The sequence below is a fragment of the Schistocerca piceifrons genome, chromosome 4 (genome assembly GCF_021461385.2).
Source record: "Schistocerca piceifrons isolate TAMUIC-IGC-003096 chromosome 4, iqSchPice1.1, whole genome shotgun sequence".
NCBI classification, from domain to species: Eukaryota; Metazoa; Arthropoda; class Insecta; order Orthoptera; family Acrididae; genus Schistocerca; species Schistocerca piceifrons.
The window spans coordinates 831,798,513-831,821,376 of record NC_060141.1 but is presented as its reverse complement, the minus strand read 5'-3'; the positions used below and the strand labels follow the sequence as shown (position 1 = coordinate 831,821,376).

Here is a 22,864-nt window from a genome sequence, read left to right as displayed (position 1 = left end):
TGGCTCTTCTTGCCTCATTTCGCGATGCAGATGTAGTCTACACTGATGGTTCTGTGGTCGATGGACGCACTGGGTTTGCCTTCATCCACGGCAACTACGTTGAGCAGCATTCGCTGCATTGTGAGAGCAGTGTTTTCACTGCGGAGCTGGTTGCTCTTTATTGTGCTCTCGCTCACCTTTCCTCCTGCCCTGGGGAGTCATTTGTCATATGCAGTGACTCCCTCAGTGGATTGCAAGCACTCGACCAGTGTTTTTCTCGGGACCCTTTGGTGCGCAGTATTCAAGATGCTGTTTTTGCTCTCGCCGACTGTGGTTGTAATTTTTTTTTTTTTCCTACATATGTTGCAGCTTTGAAAGTGACTGTATTCAAAACATTGACAGTATGAATTAAACAACACCTTCAGTCACAACTTTTTCGTGTTTTATTAACTACACGATGCATTTCGGACCCTGTGGGTCCATCGTCAGGTGTAATTTGTCTTAATACATGTTTTATTTTTCTCCTGAATGAGGCGAAATGCATAATGCTGTCACAAAAAGGTTTAATGTTAGGTTATGAATTTCGTAAGTCGAATGCAGAAAATATGTGCAAAATAGAGGAAAATGAACAGTGTAAACTTACCACATCAGCCACAGAATGAATGTTTGCTGGCATTAAAACGTTAAAAATGCTTTCCATGGATGATGTGGTAAGTTTACATTGTTCATTTTCCACTATTTTGCACATATTTTCAGTGTTCGACTTACAAAACTCATAACCTAACATTAAATCTTTTAATGACAGGAATATGCATTTCACATCATTCAGGAGAATAAATAAAACATGTATTAAGACAAATTACACCTGACAATGGACCCACAGCGTCCGAAATGCATCGTGTAGTTAATAAAACATGAAAAAGTTGTGACTGAAGGTGTTGTTTAATTCATACCTCCAATACTTTAACTATATTCAGTTTGGGGTCAGACAGTTGTGGGATGGACATCTCCTGCTGCACGCTGGAACCTGGTACCTCTTGACTGTGTCAATCAAATTATTGGCATGATTATTTCTTGCAACTTGTTTTGCAATTTTTGGTCATACCCCTGTTGATTATGCATTTAGCCTTTTCACTTTTGTTATTACTGATCTCCTCTTTATGCGACTTGAAGGGATTGTTTATTCCATTACGGTCTTGCCCTACACATTGTCCTGGATGGGAGTGAGTCAGGCACAGGGAAGTTCCTTCTACTGCAGATAAGTCTTGGAGGGAGGCCCTCGTCTGCTCTCTGGCCTTTTGGGTTTCAGACCAGCCAAACTATCTCCATTCGACCAGATTGCTATTGGGTGTCACTAACTCTGTATAGACTGTCCCACGAATGAGAAACTGATGACCTTGCTGTTTAGGTCCTTAACCCCAACCAGCCAACCAACCAGCTAATTATTCAAATAAGTCAGAAAAGAGGTGAAAATGGGTGTTTGCTGCATTTGGTTTAGTTGGAATCAACAAGTATTGAATGACCTATCACCTATGGAATGTTACTAGCTTTCTATGAACCAGTTATTGATCCATTTCAGGTGAGGCATGTAGAAATTTATGTATTCATACTTGGTGTATGCTGAGAAGTGAAGGATGCTGTAAGTGTCAGTGTAGCAGTTACTGGTATTAAAATTCCATTTTCCTTTGCCATTTACTTTGTAAAGTAGTGTGTGTGTGTGTGTGTGTGTGTGTGTGTGTGTGTGTCATGACAAACCATCAGCAATTTATGTAAGTCTCATCTGAAGGTGACTGATATGGTTCTTCTTCTTCTTTCTAATAACCCATTTGAATGGTATGATGAATCAACTTTGGCTACTCTTCATTGTATTAGATCTCCATAGTTTCCAAATTTCCTTCATCGTCTTAGTGTTGTTCCCTTTCTTCTTGACTCCACTTTCATCTAGTTGTTTTCTTCCTCTCCTGAAATCTGAAATTCTGTCTCTTGAACTTCCTTCTGAAATGTGTTCTGTTTTCTATTGTGTCTGTTGTAATTTCACTGTTTTCCGTGTCCTTTCCAGTCTCTCTGAACCGTGCAGGCTTGGATGTGAAGCTGTTGAGTAATGTGAATATCCGCTTGGTTAGTCTGAATATATGCCCAAAAAACTGTAGTCTTCTCTTCCTCATTACACCAGTTAGTTTTTCAGTTTTCAAGTATAGCTCTCTGTTTGGTCTTAACCTGTATTCAGCATTATTGCTTCTTTTAGCTCCCAGTATTTTCCTTAAAATTCTTCTTTCGACCTTCTCTAGTTTCTCAAGCTCTCCATTTCTTGTTAGATTAAGTGTTTCTGCTACATACAGAGCTTCAGGTCTGGCCACTGTTTGATAGTGTCTTATTTTCGTGTTCCAGGACAAGGATTTTTTTGTTATAAACAGTTTTGGTCATATGAAACACACTATCCATTTTGTGCTCTCTAGTTTCTATAGCTGTCATTTCTTTTGCGTTGTATGTAATCCATTCTCTTAGGTATTTAAAGGAATCTGTTTTGTGTATTGTATTGTCAACTGCAATATTTTGAGGAGCATCACAGATGTTTGCCATGAACTTTGTTTTTCAAAGAATATGTGTAGTCCTACTTTGGCTGCTTCTTTTTGCAGTTCTGTTTTTTGTTTTTGGTCATTATCTAGCGAATCTGTAATCAATGCTATGTCATCTGCGAAGGCTAAACAGTCAACAGTGTTGTTGTTTGGATTCCTTCCTAGTTGAATCTGTGAAGACTAAAACAGTCAACAGTGATCTTGTTTGGATTCATTCCTAGTTGAATCCCTTTAGTATTTATGGCCTTCCTCCATTATTGAACTACCTTCTCTAACACACAACTGAAAAGCAGAGGTGACAAAACATCTCCCTGTCACACACCTGACTTTATTTCAAACGATTTTGAGAGCTCTCCCGTAAATTTTACTTTCCATTTTGTATTTGTCAAAATTACTTGTAATTATTTCAGTTGTTTTAGTATCGAGTCCCTTTCAAGGTATCAAGCAGTGTATTTCTGTCAGTTGAATCATTTCTTTGGACTGTATTTCTTTAAGCTACTTTTGAAAGTTTTTTAAGGGTCCCTAGCATTGCTCTGTTTGACGTTGGAGTCTATTGATGCTAGTTGGTCTTTCATGTATTGTACTTTGATCTTTTTAAGGCCTTTTGATGCTTGCTTCCGGGCTTCTTTTAGTGCGTTTCTATTTTTGTTTGCATTCCATATGTTCCAAGCACGTTGTCTTGTTATGGTTTGTTTGTCACAGTTATCATTCCACCAGGCATGTTTCCCTTTTTTGGTAAGGAGAATGGTTTCTTCTGCTGTCTGTACTATGTCATTTTGAAGTTGTTCCCATGTTTTAAGTGTCCCCTTTTCCAAAAGAGTCCTGAAATTATCTTCCTTAGTTAATTTCTGAGTGCAAACTTTTTAGGTTGATATTGACTCATTCTTTTATACGTATATTGGCCTAATTTTGAATTTAATTATTGATAGATAGTGATCTGAATCTAAACCTGCACTCTTAAAACTTTTACATTGAGTATCTCTGATGTAGACTCTCTGCTTATAGCAACATGGTTTAGTTGTTTCTCCCCACAGACTGGATTTGGGGATACCCATGTAGATTGTTAACCATGTCATGTTCTTTGCATAAACTAATAAGTCTTTCTCCATTTGCATTGGTTCTTTTATGTGCAGGGAATTTGCCAGCTATGGATTTGAGCATTAAAGTCTCCAGCAATATTATTTTGTTTTCAGAGGAAATCTGGTCTAAGGTGTTTGACAGTTCCTGCCAAAAAAATTTGTTCTTTTCATGTTCTGTTTTTCTCATTTGTTGGTGCATGTGTATTTACTATGGTATACAGTTTGTTTGTTGAGTTGAAGGTTAATGTTGAAAGTCTTTCATTGATAAATTTAAATTATGCTATTGAGTTTATTGATACGGTTCAAAAACTACTTCATAAAAGTAATGTAATACTTAATAAATGACTGGTTAAAGCTATTTTTAGTTATGCTTCGTTTAATATACACTCACTGTGTCCTGTAGCACCTATGATAGACAAGCTTAACATCACTGAAATTTAGCAGTTCAGAGTTTAACAAAACAGTAAAATTCTGATATGAATGAGCTGATTGTTATGTGCAAGACATCAATAAAAAGTATTTTCTTGGACAGTCATCATTATAAATGCTCAGTGGTGTAGAAACTAAATAAGTAGCAGAACTTGTGAACAAACTGTTGCATGAGACCTAGATAATAATTACATAGCCAGGAACTTAAAGGTGACCAGAAGTTTCAACATCAGTTGCGTAGTTAGATATGTTTAAAACTTATTTATTGGGCCTCACACCCGTCATCGGCATCACAGTAGTTAAGAGTTAAATAATCTGTGTCCAGATGGCACAGGATGATCTTTTTTTTTTTTAAACAAAAATTGTTAACAGAAACTTTTCATTTATTAAGTGCTTTAACGTATTGTTTCTGAAGAGGCTAAGATTGTTTGTTGGAACAATTAGCACATTTGGGTTGTAATGGAAGATACATTTTACTTCCTTTTGGGTCTGTCCCAATATCCAGCCACACTATGCGAACGTCATCTTGTTTTTAGGAGAGTAATGGTCGACATCAGCTGGAGTTCCAGAGACCCTTGTGTTTGATGGGTGAACGAACTTCGTGGCATTGTTTTAACTGAAATGTATAACAGGAGCTGTTGGGGAGATTAACAGTGAAAGCGAAATAATGATGCCGGACTCTGCGAGGCTTGCATTAGAGATAGACAATTTCCATTGTCAGTACGTACTTAACAGCACCATTCAAGTCAGAAATTAACTTGCTAGAGGTCTGGAGAGGAGGCAGCACGATCCAGGGGAATGGTATTAATAGAAGTAGTTGCTCGGAGAGAATGCCCACACTATGCTGTTGAGATTGAGTGGCTAAAAGGCCTCAATGTTCAGATAATTTTTGATGCTTTGGAGCTTGTGAAATAGTGCACTCCTCCCCCTCCTCAATGCAGCTGAAATTATTCTGTCAGTACAGAAAGTTGGTAGAAATTCACAAGTGTGTACGCATGCATGAGAGCTGTATTTTGATTAGTCATTTTCAGAAGTTTTAAGCATGTATTATGAATTTGTAAGTGTGCACACACTGGGTAGGCAGAGGCCTCATTGCAGATAATGGCACCATTAATTTAGGTATTGCTGAAAGAGTGATACAGACTTGATGTGGTCTAATTGAAGCTAATAGTGCATTTATTTCCAAGCAGATTTGAATTGTTTTGTTTTGGGTGCTATTTTTGTCTACATGAATGCAAACTGCTACTCATTTGTTTACCCTTTGGAGACATCAGCAGAAGTCTCAAGGACTGAGCTGAAGTTAGTGTATTTACTATTGGTGGTGCAAGTTTTTCAGTTCAATGATCATATCTTGGATTCTTTCTGAATGCAGATGGATGACTGCAGGGCATTTATCATGGGTCAGAGCAAGGCGCTGCACATTGCTAACAGTGTGTGGATACCAGCCATATAATGCTGTGACATCTTGGGGCATGAAATGAAGGAACATTCTAGTGTATTGCAAATTAATCTAAATAAATAATCAAAATTATCTCCAATAAGTCTTAGTATATGCATGCTCTAAATGTATTTTGCAACTTCATTGAAAGTTCTTTTTCATGATTTGAAACACAGTGTTGGTTTGCTGAGTTGTCTCATCTTTGGTGGCAATTAGAAAAATGTATGTCACATTCTTGACACACCACCAAAGGAAAGGAGGTAGGGCTGGTGTTGAATCAGACCATTGAGGAATGATGTAGTATAAAAACAGTGTTTCTCACCTGGGCATGGAGACAAGTTGTAAATAACTGATTAAGGAGGATCCCCTATCCCCTTCTGTAGTTCCTCAATTTGCTGTTAAGACGCTGAAACACCGTGTAATTTTTGAAAAAAAAAAAAATATATATATATATATATATATATATATATATATATATATATATATATATATATATATATATATATATATATATATATATATATATATATATAAAACAAAGATGAGGTGACTTACCGAACAAAAGCGCTGGCAGGTTGATAGACACACAAACATACACATTGTGTGTGTGTGTGTGTGTGTGTGTGTGTGTCTGTCTGTGTGTCTATCGACCTGCCAGCGCTTTTGTTCGGTAAGTCACCTCATCTTTGTTTTTATATATAATTTTTCCCACGTGGAATGTTTCCTTCCATTATATATATATATATATATATATATATATATATATATATATATATTATGAGGTGACTTACCGAACAAAAGCGCTGGCAGGTCACCTCATCTTTGTTTTTATATATAATTTTTCCCACGTGGAATGTTTCCTTCCATTATATATATATATATATATATATATATATATATATATATATATATATATATATATATATATATATATATAGTTTTGGGGAGGGGGAGGGGGAGTAGTATGCGACAGCAGATATTCACCTGACATGGATGTAATAAGCCATTGTGGCCAAATTAATATAACTTACATTAGGAAAGTATTTTCAGTTTAATATTAGTGTCATGTTCTGCTGAACACTGACAGAAAATTCAGTTGATGTTAAAACAAGTTCTTATAATATAAACCTTCCCTCAGTTATTGGCCAGTCTTTTGTCAGTTGACTAGTGAGCTAAGCTGTCACTTGAATAATCAAAATTGATAATTTTATTGTATTATTTAATACTAAATTTAATTTTTTTCCAAGCTTTCAAATTTCGTGGTGCTGCAGAAAGAAGTAGAACAGCTCAGAGAGGAAAATGAGTCACTTGCAGCACATGTGACTGCCATGACAGAAAGACCAGCTGCCGAAGGTCGGGAAAACGGCGATAATGGCTACATTGAAGAGAAGCAGTCTGTGAGCAAAGCTGAAGAGCTAAATAAAGAACCAGAGTAAGTATGATGCTGAACACTCCACTTATTGCAGAGTTATTATATGATGACCTGCATTGTAAAATTATAGTTTATAAAGACTATTTAAAAAGTGAAATTGGGCTTTCCTATTAAAAAAAGCCCTTGTAGAATAATTTCTTATTTCAGAACAGAAAAGGGTCACAAAATATTACTGCAGAAGTTGGGCCATTATGAAATAAGAATTGGAGCTCACAATTGGTTCAGCTTATACTTCAAGATGGCAGCAGAAAGGTCATTTTCCACAGTAATGAGAACAGCAGTGGTGTGCAGTCTGTGTTTCTTATATGTATAAATGATAAAAGCCTCTTAATATGACAAGCGATTATGAAATATTTCTGTTTGCTGTTGACACCAACTTGGTAGTGAAGGATGTTGAGCACAACATAGGCAGTGCATCAAATACTGCAGTTAAAGACATAAGTTTATGGCTTATAGAAAATAAATTGATGCTAAATCATAGAAGACTTGCTTTTTACAATTTCTAGCACACATTTCAACTATAACTAATATTTTGATAACATAGCATATCCATATGGTTAGTGAGTCTAAACAATCAAAATACCTAGACGTTCAAATATACATCATAAACTCACAGGGAATGCCCATGTTTAGTATCTTGTTCTAAAATTGAATCTTGCTATATTAACCATTAGAAAAGTATTTGCAATAAGTGACAGTCCAACTTGAAAAGTAATCTGCTTTGCTGAATCTCATTAGATTATGACATTGGCATTATATTCTGTGATAACTGTCCCGCATTCACAAATGACATTTTTGGCTCAGAAGTGGGTAGTCCAAGCAATGTGTGGTGTACATTTGCAAACCTCTTGTTGACCTCTGTTGACCTCTGTTGAAGAGTGTGGGATTGTGCTATTGGCCTCTCAATATACATTAAATAAATGTTGTCTGTTGTTAACAATACGAACTTATTTCCAGTAATTAGCACTGTTATGGGGCTACATAACTAACTTCATTGCAACATAAAAACTAAACCATAACTCGTACGACTCCATTAAATAACACAGTCAACAACAGAATAAAACATATATAAAAACAAAGAGACACACAAGTCAATGACTGCACCAGGATAATCATTAAAAATAGTTATCACTTGAGCATAGTGTTACACTGCACATAACATTGTACTTCACCACTCCTCTGTTAGTGTCACGAATATTTTCTGCTGAATTGCATGTGTCGTCCAGACCAGGTAACAACAGATCGTGCATGGGCTGCTGACGGTACATTAGAGGTTGCCACCAACATCTATTCTGGTTGATCTGCAATGAGTGATGTAGCAGCTGGAGTGTTTGTAGAGTCCATTCCATGTTGTGTGCAGGTGAGTCTGTACCAGTGTAGGGTGCACAGAAAGCAGGTTTAAACCTGGCACTGGTGATGATGTGTGGCATACCCACCACATAAACTTCGAATGGCTTGTCCTCCCTACTGATGACACAGTGAGGCCAGTCGCGGGGTGACTGCAATGGCATACATACTGCATCGTGCTATACAAAAACATAGCGGTACTCCTGTTGCTCGCCAAAAACAAAAGGTCATCGGGTCTGCAGATCCCTTGAAACATCTAGGTATAGTTGCCAAGATTTGTGTATCCAGCTTTTGCATCAAATCTGGCACATTGGCAAAGAAAATGCCTGGTAGTTGTATTGACTGGCCATAAACAAGTTCTGCAGTTCTGGCTTTCAGTTCTTCTTTCAGTGATGCACAGAGTCACAGTAGGATGATGGGTGCCGTCTTAGTTGACCACTGTGAGTCATAACATCGTAGCGGGACTTTCAGTATGTGGTGCGTGCGTCCGACTGAACCATTCGCTGCCAGGTGGTAAGTTGTAAATCTGATCCGCTTCATACCCAGTAGGGCAGTGAACACTTGAAACAGGTAGACTCAAATTGTCTTCCCTGGTTTGTTACAATTTGTGTAGGCACACCAGAATGGACTATCCGTGTCCAGAAGAACACAGTTGCGATTGTTTTGGCAGTAATGTCGGGAATTGAGAATGCCTCAGGCCAGTGTGTAAAATGATCAGTTGTAAGGCAGTAGATGTATCCTTCTGATGGTGGGAGGTGTCCTAGAGGTCTAGGTGGACACGTTTAAATATATTATTCGTAGGAAGAAGTGCACCACAAAGTGACCTAATTTTCCGACTAACTTTATTTGGTTGACAGGCCACACATTGTCACATATATTACATGCAATCTTTGTGCGTGTGTGGCCAGACAAAAGCTCGCTTCACTGTGTTGGTAGTGGTCCTTACTCCAGGGTGTGACACGTTACGTGAAGAGGCAATTGCCTGTTGGCGAAAGTCAACAGTCGCAAATAGTCGTGGTTTGTTAGTGGCAGTGTCTCAATACAGCAGCGCAGTCGACAGTGGCAGTGTAATACGGCGGAGTTGTAGGCTCCGTAGCTCACTATCTGATTGTCGGGGACAGCGAGAGCTTCAAAGTCAACTGCATTAGTGATTGCTTCAATCCTAGATAGCGCATCAGCTGGCACGTTCAGTTCTCCATCGACGTGAACAGTATTGGTGCTGAATTGTCAGATATATAGTAGAGATGTCACAGCCGACGAGGTGACACTTTCTTAGGACACTGGCATAATACGTATTTTTGTGGCTTGTGGTGAGAGTGAGCTGCTGTCCCTCCACCATGTAACAAAATTTTTTAGTAACAGCATAGGCAACATACAGTTTGCGATCATCAGTGAACCAGTTCTTCTGAGATGGCAGTAATGTTTTACTGAAAAAGGCTAAGGGCTGCCACTGCTCATCCGTTTGCTGTTGCAGTGCAGCACAGATTGCAGTGGCAGATGTGCCGACCACGAGGATGAGAGGCAGCTGCGGAACTGGGTGCGCTAACAGTGTAGCTTTTGTGATGGCAATTTTCACTTTGATAAAAGCCAACTCGACCTCACTATTGCACTGGAGTTTGTCTTTGGCTTTGGTGAATCGTGCAAGGATTTATTCTGTGGTACAGCTTGGAGGGCACGACTGCAAACAAACCGATGGTAAAAACTGGTTACACCGAGAAATCGTGGTAATTCTTTAACTGTTGTAGGCTATGGAAAAGGATAGCTTCTTCTTTCTCCTGTGGTGCCCACGTGCCTTGTACATTTATAGTATAGTGTAGGAACTGTACTTCAGCTGCTCCAAAGATACATTTTGAAAGGTTGAAAAAAGCAGGCCAGGTGCACATAGACGGGTGGAGATCTGTCGTAAGTGTGACAGGTGTTGTGCCTCTGAGTTTGACGTGACCTGGATTTCATTGATAAAAATCGTAACAGAAATCTGTTATGTGACTTCATCTGTGAACCATTGAAATGTTTGATGAGCATTACAAGATCCAAAAGGCATTCAGGTACATTCAAGTAATCCAAACGGTGTCTTAGCGATGTTGTTTGGTGTCACAGGTATTTGGTAGAATTCACGAATTTAGTCCAACTTAGAAAAGATGTGCTTACTGTGGACATCAAACATAAGATCTTCGATATGTGGTACTGGGTATCAATCTAGAATGATTCTGGCATTGAGCTGCCTAATCGCCACATGGACTCCATCCACTAGTCTTTATTGGAACCACGTATAGTGCTTGATGGGTGGCTGATACCTTGTGCAAGCACAATACTCTTGTGTAGATTGAACTACCAGTAATAAACATAGCAGTCCATCTCAGAATTCTGTCGACATCTTCCTTTAATCCGACATGGTGGGGATCCCAGGCACTTGAGCAGTACTCGTGAATGGGTCCAATAGTGTTCTATATGTGGTCTCCTTTACAGATAAGCTGAAGTCTCCTCCCAATAAACTGAAATCATTCCTTCGCCCTCCCAACTACCAGCCTTATGTGCTTGACCCATTTAATATCAATTTTCAACATAATGCTTAGATATTTAATTAATGAGTCTGTGCCTCAAGCAGCACAGTACTAATGCTGTATTCAAACCTTGGGTATTTGTATTGCCTACTTATTTTGTTTATTTGAGTCAGAAACAAATACAATGTAAGATAAACCAATACAAACAAATGCAAGAAAGAGCTAGCGAGCTACACTACTGTTAACGGAAGCCTTCCAGCTACAGCTGCACATAGTACTGGAAGCAGATCATCTTCTGTGCAAGATGCAGGGTGTAGTTGACAATTCAGTATATCCTCCACAGTCTGTGGTTCTCTGCAGGCACAGTTGGTGGCACTGACAGAGAAGAGCCATTTCTGGAAGTTGCTCCTGTATCTTTCAACTCCAGAATGAAGACAGTTAAATGACTTCCATACAATCCAGTTCTGTTGTGCCCAGGTGGGAGGGTTTCCAGAAGGGGAGTCCAGGTAGAGTTATTTTCAAGTCAAGAAATCCGCAGTTGTTTTCTTGTTGTAGCTGTAGCTATTTGCAAGAATGAAGTGGTCTTCAGGAAACAACTATTTGCACCTCGATCTTGGGGCTTCTGGAATGTGCCCATGTAGTGCATGGTTTTCCTGATGAGCCTGACTTACTCTCTGTGCATTGGGAGCTACTTCACAACAGATGTCTGGTGGTACTATGCAAGCAAGTTGGTAGAGCCTTAAAAGTGACATACATTTCAGACAACTTGGAATAAGCCTACGTGTTTTGTTTAGCACATTGTGCTTTAGGTTTGGATGGATGTGTTTGTACCAGACTGGCACACACACTCTGCTGCACTGTATAGCTAGTGTCATCATTCTCAAGGTTTCTGGTAGAGAACCCCACATGCTACCAATGATCTCGCAAATTTTCATATTCTAGCAGTGCTGCTTGTAGGTCAGAGTATGGCTCAGAGTGACTCCCAGATTTCAGATGGGTTTTATTTACTAATTATATCCTTTGCCATTTGGTGTCACATATGCAGCATGTCTGTGTTTGCAATGAGAGGCACACAGTTGTATTTTAGCTGGGTTTGGGCAAAGCTGATTGTTTGAATAATAGGCACTTAGCTCCCTCAATGTGTCTGTCAGATGAGTTTCAACACCTTCAAAAGATTTCCCTTGACTAACTAGTGCCAGAACATCAGCATAAAGGAAACTCCTGGTGTTCACCAGAAGTGCTTGGTCATTGGTATGGATGTAAACACCACTGGTGAAAGAATCCATCCATGTGGTAAGTCATTTGTTTGGCACCTCCACCAATTATACAGATCTCAAAAGTCCACATAAAATCTCCTGTTTTGGAGTAAGTTTTGAATAAGTTTGTTGAAGCTATAATCTTTTATCATCCCATAGATCTATGGCAAAGCAAGATGGTTGACAATTTTATAAGCAGCCTTCAGCTCAATAAAAACTAATCCTGTAAGTTTTTGTGTTTCATAGATGTCCTCAATAATCTGTGAGATTGAGGACCAGAGATGTACAGCTTTTTCCTTGTCTGAAACCTTAGAGCAAATGTTAAAATGTTACTGTATCCCTTTATTCATGTTTTTCTTACGGCTCTACATTAACTTAAATTTTCCCACATTTAGAGCAAGCTGCCATTAATCACACCAGTTAGAAATTTTGTCTTAGTCATCTTGTTTGCTCCTACAGCCACTCATCTACATCTACACCTACCCGTATATTCTGTAAACCATCATGAAGTGCACGGCAGAGGATATGTCTCATTGTACCAGCTATAAGGGTTTCTTCTTGTTTCATTCATGTATGTTATATGGGAAGAATGATTGATTGTGTCCCTCTGTGCATGCTGTAATTCTGATCTTATATTCATGATCTCTCTTCCAGCATCGTGATCGACTTCACCTTCATGGAACTGTGAGGCGAATCAATGTGGGGTTAGGGATGGCTCTGAGGACAGCCAACAGAAGTTCTAGATAAAGTCTCAAGTACAAAGGTCAACATAGTTCTGTGTGGAGACATTAACATCAACACTAACATCGTAAATGAACCCAGCAGCACCTTCATAAACATTCTTCAAAGCTTTGGCATGTCCCTATTGGTCAATAGGGCAACAAGGGTTAACACAACAACTTTATCAGTAATTGACCATGTTGCCACAAATATGGACAGGGATAAATGTGATGTAGCTGTAAAAGATCTTGGATTATCAGACCATCTCTGTCAAATAACAACAGTAAAGTCAGGCATCAAATCATTCCCTAAACTACAAGCCTACAAACGACATCCATCGGAAATCAAAATAAAAGATTTTTCACAAGAACTAGAAAAACAAAGCTGGGATGAAGTGTATAAGGAGGGATGAAGTGTATAAGGAAACCAATGTGAATATGAAATTCTCTAAATTCTCCACATTGTTTAAATTGAACTGTGAAAAGGCATTTCCAAAAGTATGCATGTCTGTATCAACATCTCACAAGAACAGATGGATAACAGCAGGTATTAAGAAGTCCTCCCAAACATTTAAACACTTCAGTTCCATGAAAAACATTCGCAATGATCCAGAATTCTTAAATTTCTATCATAGATACAAAAAGATCTATAGGAAGGTGCTGATTGCTGCAAAAAAGTAATTTAATGACAAAATAATATTAATGCAGAGAATAAAAGCAAGGCAGTCTGGGATGTTATAAAAAAAGGAAACAGGGAGAGGCAAACAAACGCAGAATAACATACTGCTAAGGGAGGAGGGTAAAGTAATATATGATCCACAGCACTTAGCAAACCATGTAAATGACCAGTTTTCAAGTATTGCAGAGAAGTTACAGCAAAAATTCCCCCAAACAAATTTAACACCTTTAAATAATGTTGCACTAAATACAATGATGTTACTTCCAACCACAGAGAATGAAGTCGGTAAAACAATTCAAAAACTAAAAAATATAGTCAGTAGGCATAGATGAAGTACCATTGTGTGTACTGAAACAATGCATAGGGATTATACAAGGCCCCTTAATAAATATAATAAATTAATCCTTCACATCAGGGACATTTGCAGAGCAGTTAAAGCAGGCAAGAGTTGTATCTTTGCTTAAGAAAGGTAATTCGGAAGACATAGAAAATTACAAGCCTATTTCCCTGCTGTCGGCATTCTCAAAAATAATAGAAGCAATAATGAAAGACAGATTAGTGAATTACCTGACTAAATACAATCTTTTAAGTGAATCACAGTTTGGTTTCTGAAGTGGTAAAAATACGGAGTCAGTCATAGTAGAATTCACAAAAGTTGTACTTGATGCCCTTGATAAAGATGAGTGTGTCACAGGCATATTTTTGGATCTTTCTAAGGCGTTTGATACAGTCGACCACAAGATTCTATTAAATAAATTAGAAGCTTTAGGAATAAGAGGGGTAGCTAATGACTGCTTTCGATCATACCTAACAGTTAGGGTACAAAGAGTAGAGATAACATATACTTCAAATAGATCCAAACATTTAGTAAAACACTTATCAGAACCAAAATACATCAATATAGGGGTTCCGCAAGGTAGCATATGAGGACCAATACTGTTCCTGACATACATCAATGACTTTCCCAGTAGTGTTACGGTGAAAAATCCTCTTTGCTCATGATAGCAATATTATAGTCACTGAGAAAACAAGAGAACTCCTTGCCGAGAAAGCAAATGAAACTTTCAAGGAAGTTTATGATTGGTCAATAAGTAATAAAGTGACATTGAACATAAAGAAAACTAATGCCATGAATTTCAGTTTGAAGAGAAAAAAGTGACGATGTTAAATTAAATGAAGGTGGCACCTCTATAGACTGTGTAACAAATGCAAAATTTCTTCGAATGAATATTGATTCTCAGTTGAAGTGGTGTGAGCACACAAAGGTACTTGCAAACAGAATGTCTTCAGCATGTTATGCCCTTACAATCCTGTCATCAGTGTGTAACATGCAGTGCCTTTTAGTTACATATTATTCCTATGTACACTCAATTCTTAGCTGAGGCATTCTTTTATGGGGAACAAATGCACAAAATATGAACACAATTTTCAAACTCCAGAAAAGAGCCATAAGAATAGTAACCAAAAATACTAGTAGAGCTCATTGTAAAGATCTGTTCAGAACACTGGAGATTCTAACTGCTCCATGGGAATACATTGACCAGTCAGTTGTACCCATCAAAAATAACATTGGTAATTACTCCACAAACAGCTCTGTCCATCACCATGCAACTAGAGATAGACTCAACTTACATTTACCAAGAAAAAATAAACATAAAACTCAAAACAGAATAAAACTGTACAATAAATTACCAAAAGAGATTAAAGAAATTGCAAAAATACACACATTTAAAAAGGCAGCTAAAAAGTACCTCTTATGTAATACATTTTATACATTGAAGAATTACTTAGCTAAAACAGAGTAGGGATTTGATAAAAAAGTTATACAAAAAAATGATGGTTATAAAATATCCAACATTCCACATAAAACCTTCACATTATGTTTTTTTCCCTTCTTTTTTTCCTTTCTAGAAATACTTACCCCCAAGCTACGCATAGCACAGTTCTAACACTCTTCCTCGTTTTGAGCTCAACATCTCACTCATTATGGGGGAATGCTGACTCAGTTTTTCAGGATAGCAAATGGGAAGTTATGGTACAGCAAATGGCCCAGAGATCACCTGTGTGTGTGTGTGTGTGTGTGTGTGTGTGTGTGTGTGTGTGTGTGTGTGTGTAGTGAATGAAGTGGTTATGAAACAGTGTGTGTATAGTGTGTGCAGTGACTGATAGTAAGGTATGAGTGAACAATATGGCATTACATTGTTTAATAAGTTGTATGTAAAAAAAAGTATTGTACACCAGGAGTAAATCTAATGATCGTCTCTAACTAGAAGTCTGGTAACATATGTGTATATGAATTAGCTTATTTTAAATTGGTCTAAATTTGTAAATATGAATATAATAGTGGGAAACATTCCATGTGGGAAAATATATATAAAAAAATAAAAAAAAAAACAAAAAACAAAGATGCTGTAACTTACCAAGCGAGAAAGCGTTGGTATGTTGATAGGGCCAATAAAACAAACACACACACACACACACACACACACACACACACACACACACACACACACACAAATAAATTTCATGCTTTCGCAACCCAAGGTTGCTTCATCAGGAAAGAGGGAAGCAAAGGGAAAGACAAAAGGATGTGGGTTTTAAGGGAGAGGGTAAGGAGTCATTCCAATCCCAGGAGCGGAAAGACTTACCATAGGGGGAAAAAAGGACAGGTATACACTCACGCACACACTCATATCCATCCGCACATATACAGACACAGGCAGACATATGTAAATGCAAAGACGTTGGGCAGAGATGTCAGTCGAGGCGGAAGTACAGAGGCAAAGATGTTGTTGAATGACAGGTGAGGTACAAGCGGCAGCAATTTGAAATTAGCGGAGGTTGAGGCCTGGTGGGTTACGGGAAGAGAGAATATACTGAAGGGCAAGTTCCCATCTCCGGAGTTCTGATAGGGTGGTGTCTGTGGGAAGTATCCAGATAACCCGGATGGTGTAACACTGTGCCAAGATGTGCTGGCCGTGCACCAAGGCATGTTTAGCCACAGGGTGATCCTCATTACCAACAAACACTGTCTGCCTGTGTCCGTTCATGCGAATGGACAGTTTGTTGCCGGTCATTCCCACATAGAAGGCTTCACAGTGTAGGCATGTCAGTTGCTAAATCATGTGGGTGCTTTCACACGTGGCTCTGCCTTTGATTGTGTACACCTTTTGGATTACAAGACTGGAGTAGATGGTGGTGGGAGGGTGCACGGGACAGGTTTTACACCATGGGCGGTTACATGAGTAGGAGCCAGAGGGTAGGGAAGGTGGTTTGGGGATTTCATAGGGATGAACCAAGAGGTTACGAAGGTTAGGTGGACGGCGGAAAGACACTCTTGGTGGAGTGGGGAGAATTTCATGAAGGATGGATCTCATTTCAGGCAGGATTTGAGGAAGTCGTATCCGTGCTGGAGAGCCACATTCAGAGTCTGATCCAGTCCCGGAAAGTATCCTGTCACAAGTGGGGCACTTTTGGGGTTCTTCTGTGGGAGGTTCTGGGTTTGAAGGGATGAGGAAGTGGCTCTGGTTATTTGCTTCTGTACCAGGTTGGGAAGGTAGTTGCGAGATGCGAAAGCTGTTTTCAGGTTATTGGTGTTATGGTTCAGGGACTCAGGACTGGAGCAGATTCATTTGCCACGAAGACCTAAGTATTAGGGAAGGGACCGTTTGATATGGAATGGGTGGCAGCTGTCATAATGGAGGTACTGTTGGTTGTTAGTGAGTTTGATGTGGACGGATGTGTGAAGCTGGCCATTGGACAGGTGGAGGTCAATGTCGAGGAAAGTGGCATGGGATTTGGAGTAGGAGCAGGTGAATCTGATGGAACCAAAGGAGTTGAGGTTGGAGAGGAAATTCTGGAGTTCTTCTTCACTGTGAGTCCATATCATGAAGATGTCATCAATAAATCTGTACCCAACTTTGGCAGACTTGGCTAACAAAGAAGGCTTCCTCTAAGCGACCCATAAATAGGTTGGCGTACGAGGAGGCCATCCTGGTACCCATGGCTGTTCCCTTTAATTGTTGGTATGTCTGGCCTTCAAAAGTGAAGAGGTTGTGGGTTAGGATGAAGCTGGCTAAGGTAATGAGGAAAGAGGTTTTAGGTAGGGTAGCAGGTGATCGGTGTGAAAGGAAGTGCTCCATCGCAGCAAGACCCTGGACGTGCAGGATATTTGTGTATAAGGAAGTGGCATCAATGGTTACAAGGATGGTTTCTGGGGGTAACAGATTGGGTAAGGATTCCAGGTGTTCGAGAAAGTGGTTGGTGTCTTTGAAGGATGGGAGACTGCATGTAATGGGTTGAAGGTGTTGATCTACGTAGGCAGAGATACATTCTGTGGGGGCTTGGTAACCAGCTACAATGGGGTGGCCGGGACGTTTGGGTTTGTGAATTTTAGGATGTAGACAACAACAACAATTAGGAGGTAGGGGTACGCAGTTTCGGTGGGGTCAGGAGGTTGATGGAGTCAGGTGAAAGGTTTTGTAGGGGGCCTAAGGTTCTGAGGATTCCTTGAAGCTCCGCCTGGACATCAGGAATGGGATTACCTTGGCAAACTTTGTATGTAGTGTTGTCTGAAAGCTGACGCAATCCCTCAGCCACATACTCCCAATGATCAAGTACCACGGTCGTGGAACCCTTGTCAGGCAGAAGAATAACGATGGATCGGTCAGCCTTCAGATCACGGATAGCCTGGGCTTCAGATATGGTTATGTTGGGAGTAGGATTAAGTTTTCCAAGAAAGATTGAGAGGCAAGGCTGGAAGTGAGCAATTCCTGGAAGGTTTGGAGAGGGTGATTTTGAGGAAGAGGAGGTGGGTCCTGCTGTGACAGAGGACGGAACTGTTCCAGGCAGGGTTCAATTTGGATAGTGTCTAGGGGAGTTGGATCATTAGGAGTAGGATTAGGATTATTTTGCTTCATGACAAAGTGATATTTCCAGCAGAGACTACGAGTGTAGGACAGTAAATCTTTGACGAGGGCTGTTTGGTTGAATCTGTGAGTAGGGCTGAAGGTGAGGCCTTTGGATAGGACAGAGGTTTCGGATTGGGAGAGAGGTTTGGAGGAAAGGTTAACTACTGAATTGGGGTGTTGTGGTTCCAGATTGTGTTGAATAGAATTTTGTGGTTTTGGGGGGAGTGGAGCTGGAAGTGAGAGATTGAGTAGATGGAAGAGACTGGGTCTGTATGCAATGAGAGGAGGTTGATGTTTGTTGGAAGGGTTGTGTACGGTGAGTGAGTTGCCTTTCCGGAGGTGGGAAACCAGGAGATTGGATAGTTTTTTGAGGTGGAGGGTGGCATGCTGTTCTAATTTGTGGTTGGCCTGTAGGAGCATGCTCTGAACAGCCGGTGTGGATGTGGGAGAGGAAAGATTCAGGACTTTTATTAAGGATAGGAGTTGACGGGTGTGTTCATTTGCTGAGTTGATGTGTAGGTGAAGGATTAGGCGGGTGAGGGCTATGGATTGTTCAGTTTGGAACTGGTATAGGGACTGATGGAAAGAAGGGTTACAGCCAGAGATGGGAACTTTCAAGTGTGAGGCCTTTGGCGGTAATGCCAAATGTCAGACAAGCCTGAGTAAATAAAATATGGGAGCATAATCTGGCTAGGATGAAGGCATGAACGGACACAGGCAGACAGTGTTTGTTGGTAATGAGGATCACTCTGTGGCTAAACATGCCTTGGTGCACGGCCAGCACATCTTGGCACAGTGTTACACCATCCGGGTTATCTGGATGCTTCCCACAGCAACCAACCTATCAGAACTCCGGAGATGGGAACTTGCCCTTCAATATATTCTCTCTTCCCGTTACCCACCAGGCCTCAACCTCTGCTAATTTCAAGTTGCTGCCGCTCGTACCTCACCTGTCATTAAACAACATCTTTGCATCTGTACGTCTGCCGTGACTGACATCTCTGCCCAATATCTTTGCATTTACATATGTCTGCCTGTGTCTGTACATGTGCGGATGTATATGTGTGTGTGTGTGTGTGTGCGTGCGCGAGTGTATACCTGTCCTTTTTCCCCCCTAAGGTAAGTCTTTCCGCTCCTGGGATTGGAATGACTCCTTACCCTCTCCCTTAAAACCCACATCCTTTTGTCTTTCCCTCTCCTTCCCTCTTTCCTGATGAAGCAACCGTGGGTTGCGAAAGCTTGAAATTGGTGTGTGTGTTATTGTTTCTATCAGCGTACCAACGCTTTCTTTTGGTAAGTTACAGAATCTTTGTTTTTAGATATATTTTTCCCACGTGGAATGTTTCCCTCTATTAAATTTGTAAATACTTTGACATGTCGTATATCTTTGTAAAACGAGATCTACGGATGAATAAAGCTACTACTACTACTACTACTACCACCACCACCACCACCTGTATGTGAGCGATCAGTAGGGAGTTGTAGTATATTCCTAGAGTCATCATTTAAATCCAGTTCATGAAACTTCATTCATAGATTTTCTCAGGATAGTTTACGTCTTACAGTGTCTTCCAGTTAAGTTTCTTTAGTATCTCTGTGGCATTATCCAATGGATCAACCACATCTGTGACCATTTGAGTTGCCCTTCTCTGTATGCATTCAATATCTCCTGTTAATCATATTTGGTATGGATCTGACACACTAGAGTTATGTTATAAGACCGACTGCACGAGTGATTTGTGAGCAATCTCTTTTTAGACTGAGTGTACATCCCCAGTATTTTACCAATAAACTGAAGTCTACCACCTGCTTTGCCCACAATTGAGCCTATGTGATCATTCCATTTCATATCACTATGAATTGTTACACACAGATATTTGTATGAGTTGGTAAATTTGATTGGTGATTCAGCAATATTATAGTCATAGGATACTACATTCTTTTGTTTCATGAAGTGCAAAATTTTAGGTTTCAGAACATTTAAAGTAAACTGCTAATCTCTGCACTACTCTGAAATATTGGGAAGACCAGATTGAATATTTATGCAGCTTCTTTCAGATAGTACTTCATTCTAGATAACTGCATCCTCTACAAAAATCCGGACAGTACTGTTAGTATTGCCTGCAGGGTCATTAATATACAACAAGAACAGCAAGGGTCCCAACACACTTACATGGGCACATCCGAAGTTACCTCTACATTTGACAATTACTCTCCGTCCAAGATAACATGCTGTGTCCTCCCTGCCAAAAAGTCCTCAATTCAGCCACAAATTTCACTTGATACCTCATATGATTGTACTTTTGACAGTAAGCACAAGTGTGGTGCTGAGTATAATGCTTTTTGAAAATCAAGACATACTTATATCTTCCTGACTGCCTTGATTCAAAGCTTGCAGTATGTCATGTGAGAAAAATGCAAGTTGGGTTTTCCATGGCAGATGTTTTCGGAATCCATACTGGTTGGCATTGAGGGTGGTCATTGTGTTCAAGATATCTCATTACCTTTTAGCTCAGAACATGTTCTAAGATTCTACAACAAATCAATGTCAAGGATATTGGATGGCAGTTTTTGTGATTCACTTCTACTACCGTTCTTGCAGACAGCTTTTTTCCAAGATTGGACGTGGTTTCCTCCGCTCCCCGAGGAATCTGTGATTGATTATAGCTGGAAGAGGGGCTAACTCAGCCGCAAATTCAGTATAGAATCTTATAGGGATTCCACTGATCCAGTAACTTTGTTCAGTTGTAATGATTTTAGTTAATATTTATATTGTTCATCTTTTCAGTGGTACAAGGATCAAATCGGGGAAATACTCTTGAGCTTTTGTTTGTAAACGAACATTTGAAGGACTTTTGCTTTTCTACCCTTAATTTGAGTTCCTTCTCATTCGCTAGGGACTGGACATTAACTTTGGTGCCACTAACAACCTATACATATGAGCAGAATTTCTTTGGGTTTTGTGATAGTTCATCTGACAATGTTCTGCAACAGTAGGCATTGCAGGCTGCACTCATTCCACTCATGACAACCAAACACATTTCATTCAACATCTCTCTATCTGTAGCCCTATGCTTTGTTTTACACCTGTTGTGCAGTAATCTGTTTCTTTAGAAGTTTCTTTACATTGATTGTGTACCATCTAGATTCCCTCCCATTATGAACTGTTGTACTGGGTACGTACCTATCCAGGTGCTTGATCAACTATTCTTTTAAACTTGAGCTGTAGGTTCCTTACATGCTCCTGCTCTGTGCTGATAATTTCAATTTCCTCATTGAGATATGACACTAGTGATATTTTATCTAGTTAGCTCAACAGCTTGCTAACTCAACAGCTTGCTAGCTCAACAGCTTGCTAGCTCAACAGCTTGCTAGCTCAACAGCTTGCTAGCTCAACAGCTTGATAGCTCAACAGCTTGCAACTTTGCACAGGGTGAGAGATTTGCAATAAATACAATATAAGTAAGGGGCCAATGCCGCAGAGTCCTCTCTAAAAAACTGAATATGCAGCTTCAATTTCTAACTCAGTGGATTTAAGTTTCTTGTCTAATGCATCAACTACACCATTTCCCATGTGCCTATCTTTTTGATGTACACTTAAATTTTCCCCAAAAATCTCACTACTATAGATTTCATGTATCAACCAGCTTGCTCTACATAATATTACGTGAGCTTCACTGCTTTTCAGGAGCACTGTAAGCTCTGGTGCATCATTGTGAATATTTTGGCAATATAATTGCGTAGGCTTCCGCGGCCAGTCAGTCAACATAAAAGTTGTCTGAGTATGGTACCGTGTCATAATGTATAAATCTACTCCTGCTGGATAAAAACCAACATTTTGGCCACAGTTGCGGCGGCCCTCTTCTGGATCTATTGGTGCATTATAGGTATGCAGTGTCCCTTATATTCTGTTTCTACTGTTCATTGCACATGCCATTATGACACAATGTTAAAAGATAGTTTGTTTCATTGGTCATTTAAGGAAGAAGAAAAGAAGAAGAAGAAGAAGGAACTTTATTTAATAGGCTATAGAGGAGGAGGGAGAACGTAACCTCTGTTGTCTATTGGCTGTTGTGTTATGTGCCATGACTGGTGGTCACCGTCGAATGAGAAGTTGGCTGCTGTTGACCAAATGCTAGACGTCAGCCACACGGCGGCAGTTACTCGCTGGTAGTTCTCATGCCTCGTGTTGACAGTGCCATCTCTTGGGCTCTGATTCCTAGCGGCCAAGATGGGGCAAGCCTGAGTCCATCCTCTCTATTCATGTTATTAGGACATTTAAGTATTTCGATGGCATCTCTGATGTTGCGTTCCATCATAACTGGCTGCTTGGCCAACACACAGGCTTTGCTGAATTTTATTTCTTTTCCACAATCTTGCTAATGTTCTGCCACTGCAGATTTGCTGTGTTGCCCTAGACGAATATAACACTTGTGTTCCCAAATGTGCATTGCTATTGGCCTGCCAGTCTCGCTGATGTATGTCCCTCCACATTCGCATTCCACCTTGTACACGCCTG

The 22,864-nt window shown here is 39.8% G+C and overlaps 1 protein-coding gene across 9 annotated transcripts in view; it reads left to right on the top strand.

Annotated features, from left to right (window-relative positions):
• LOC124795129 (kinectin) overlaps positions 1–22,864 on the top strand; it is a 357,860-nt gene that overhangs the window by 215,648 nt on the left and 119,348 nt on the right. For 8 of the 9 annotated variants that reach the window (XM_047259000.1, XM_047258993.1, XM_047259002.1 and 5 more), the window contains one exon: positions 6,749–6,933. In XM_047259000.1, coding sequence (XP_047114956.1) covers positions 6,749–6,933 — 185 coding nt within the window. The remainder of the gene's footprint in view (positions 1–6,748; positions 6,934–22,864) is intronic. The other variant, XM_047258994.1, reaches the window with a different exon arrangement.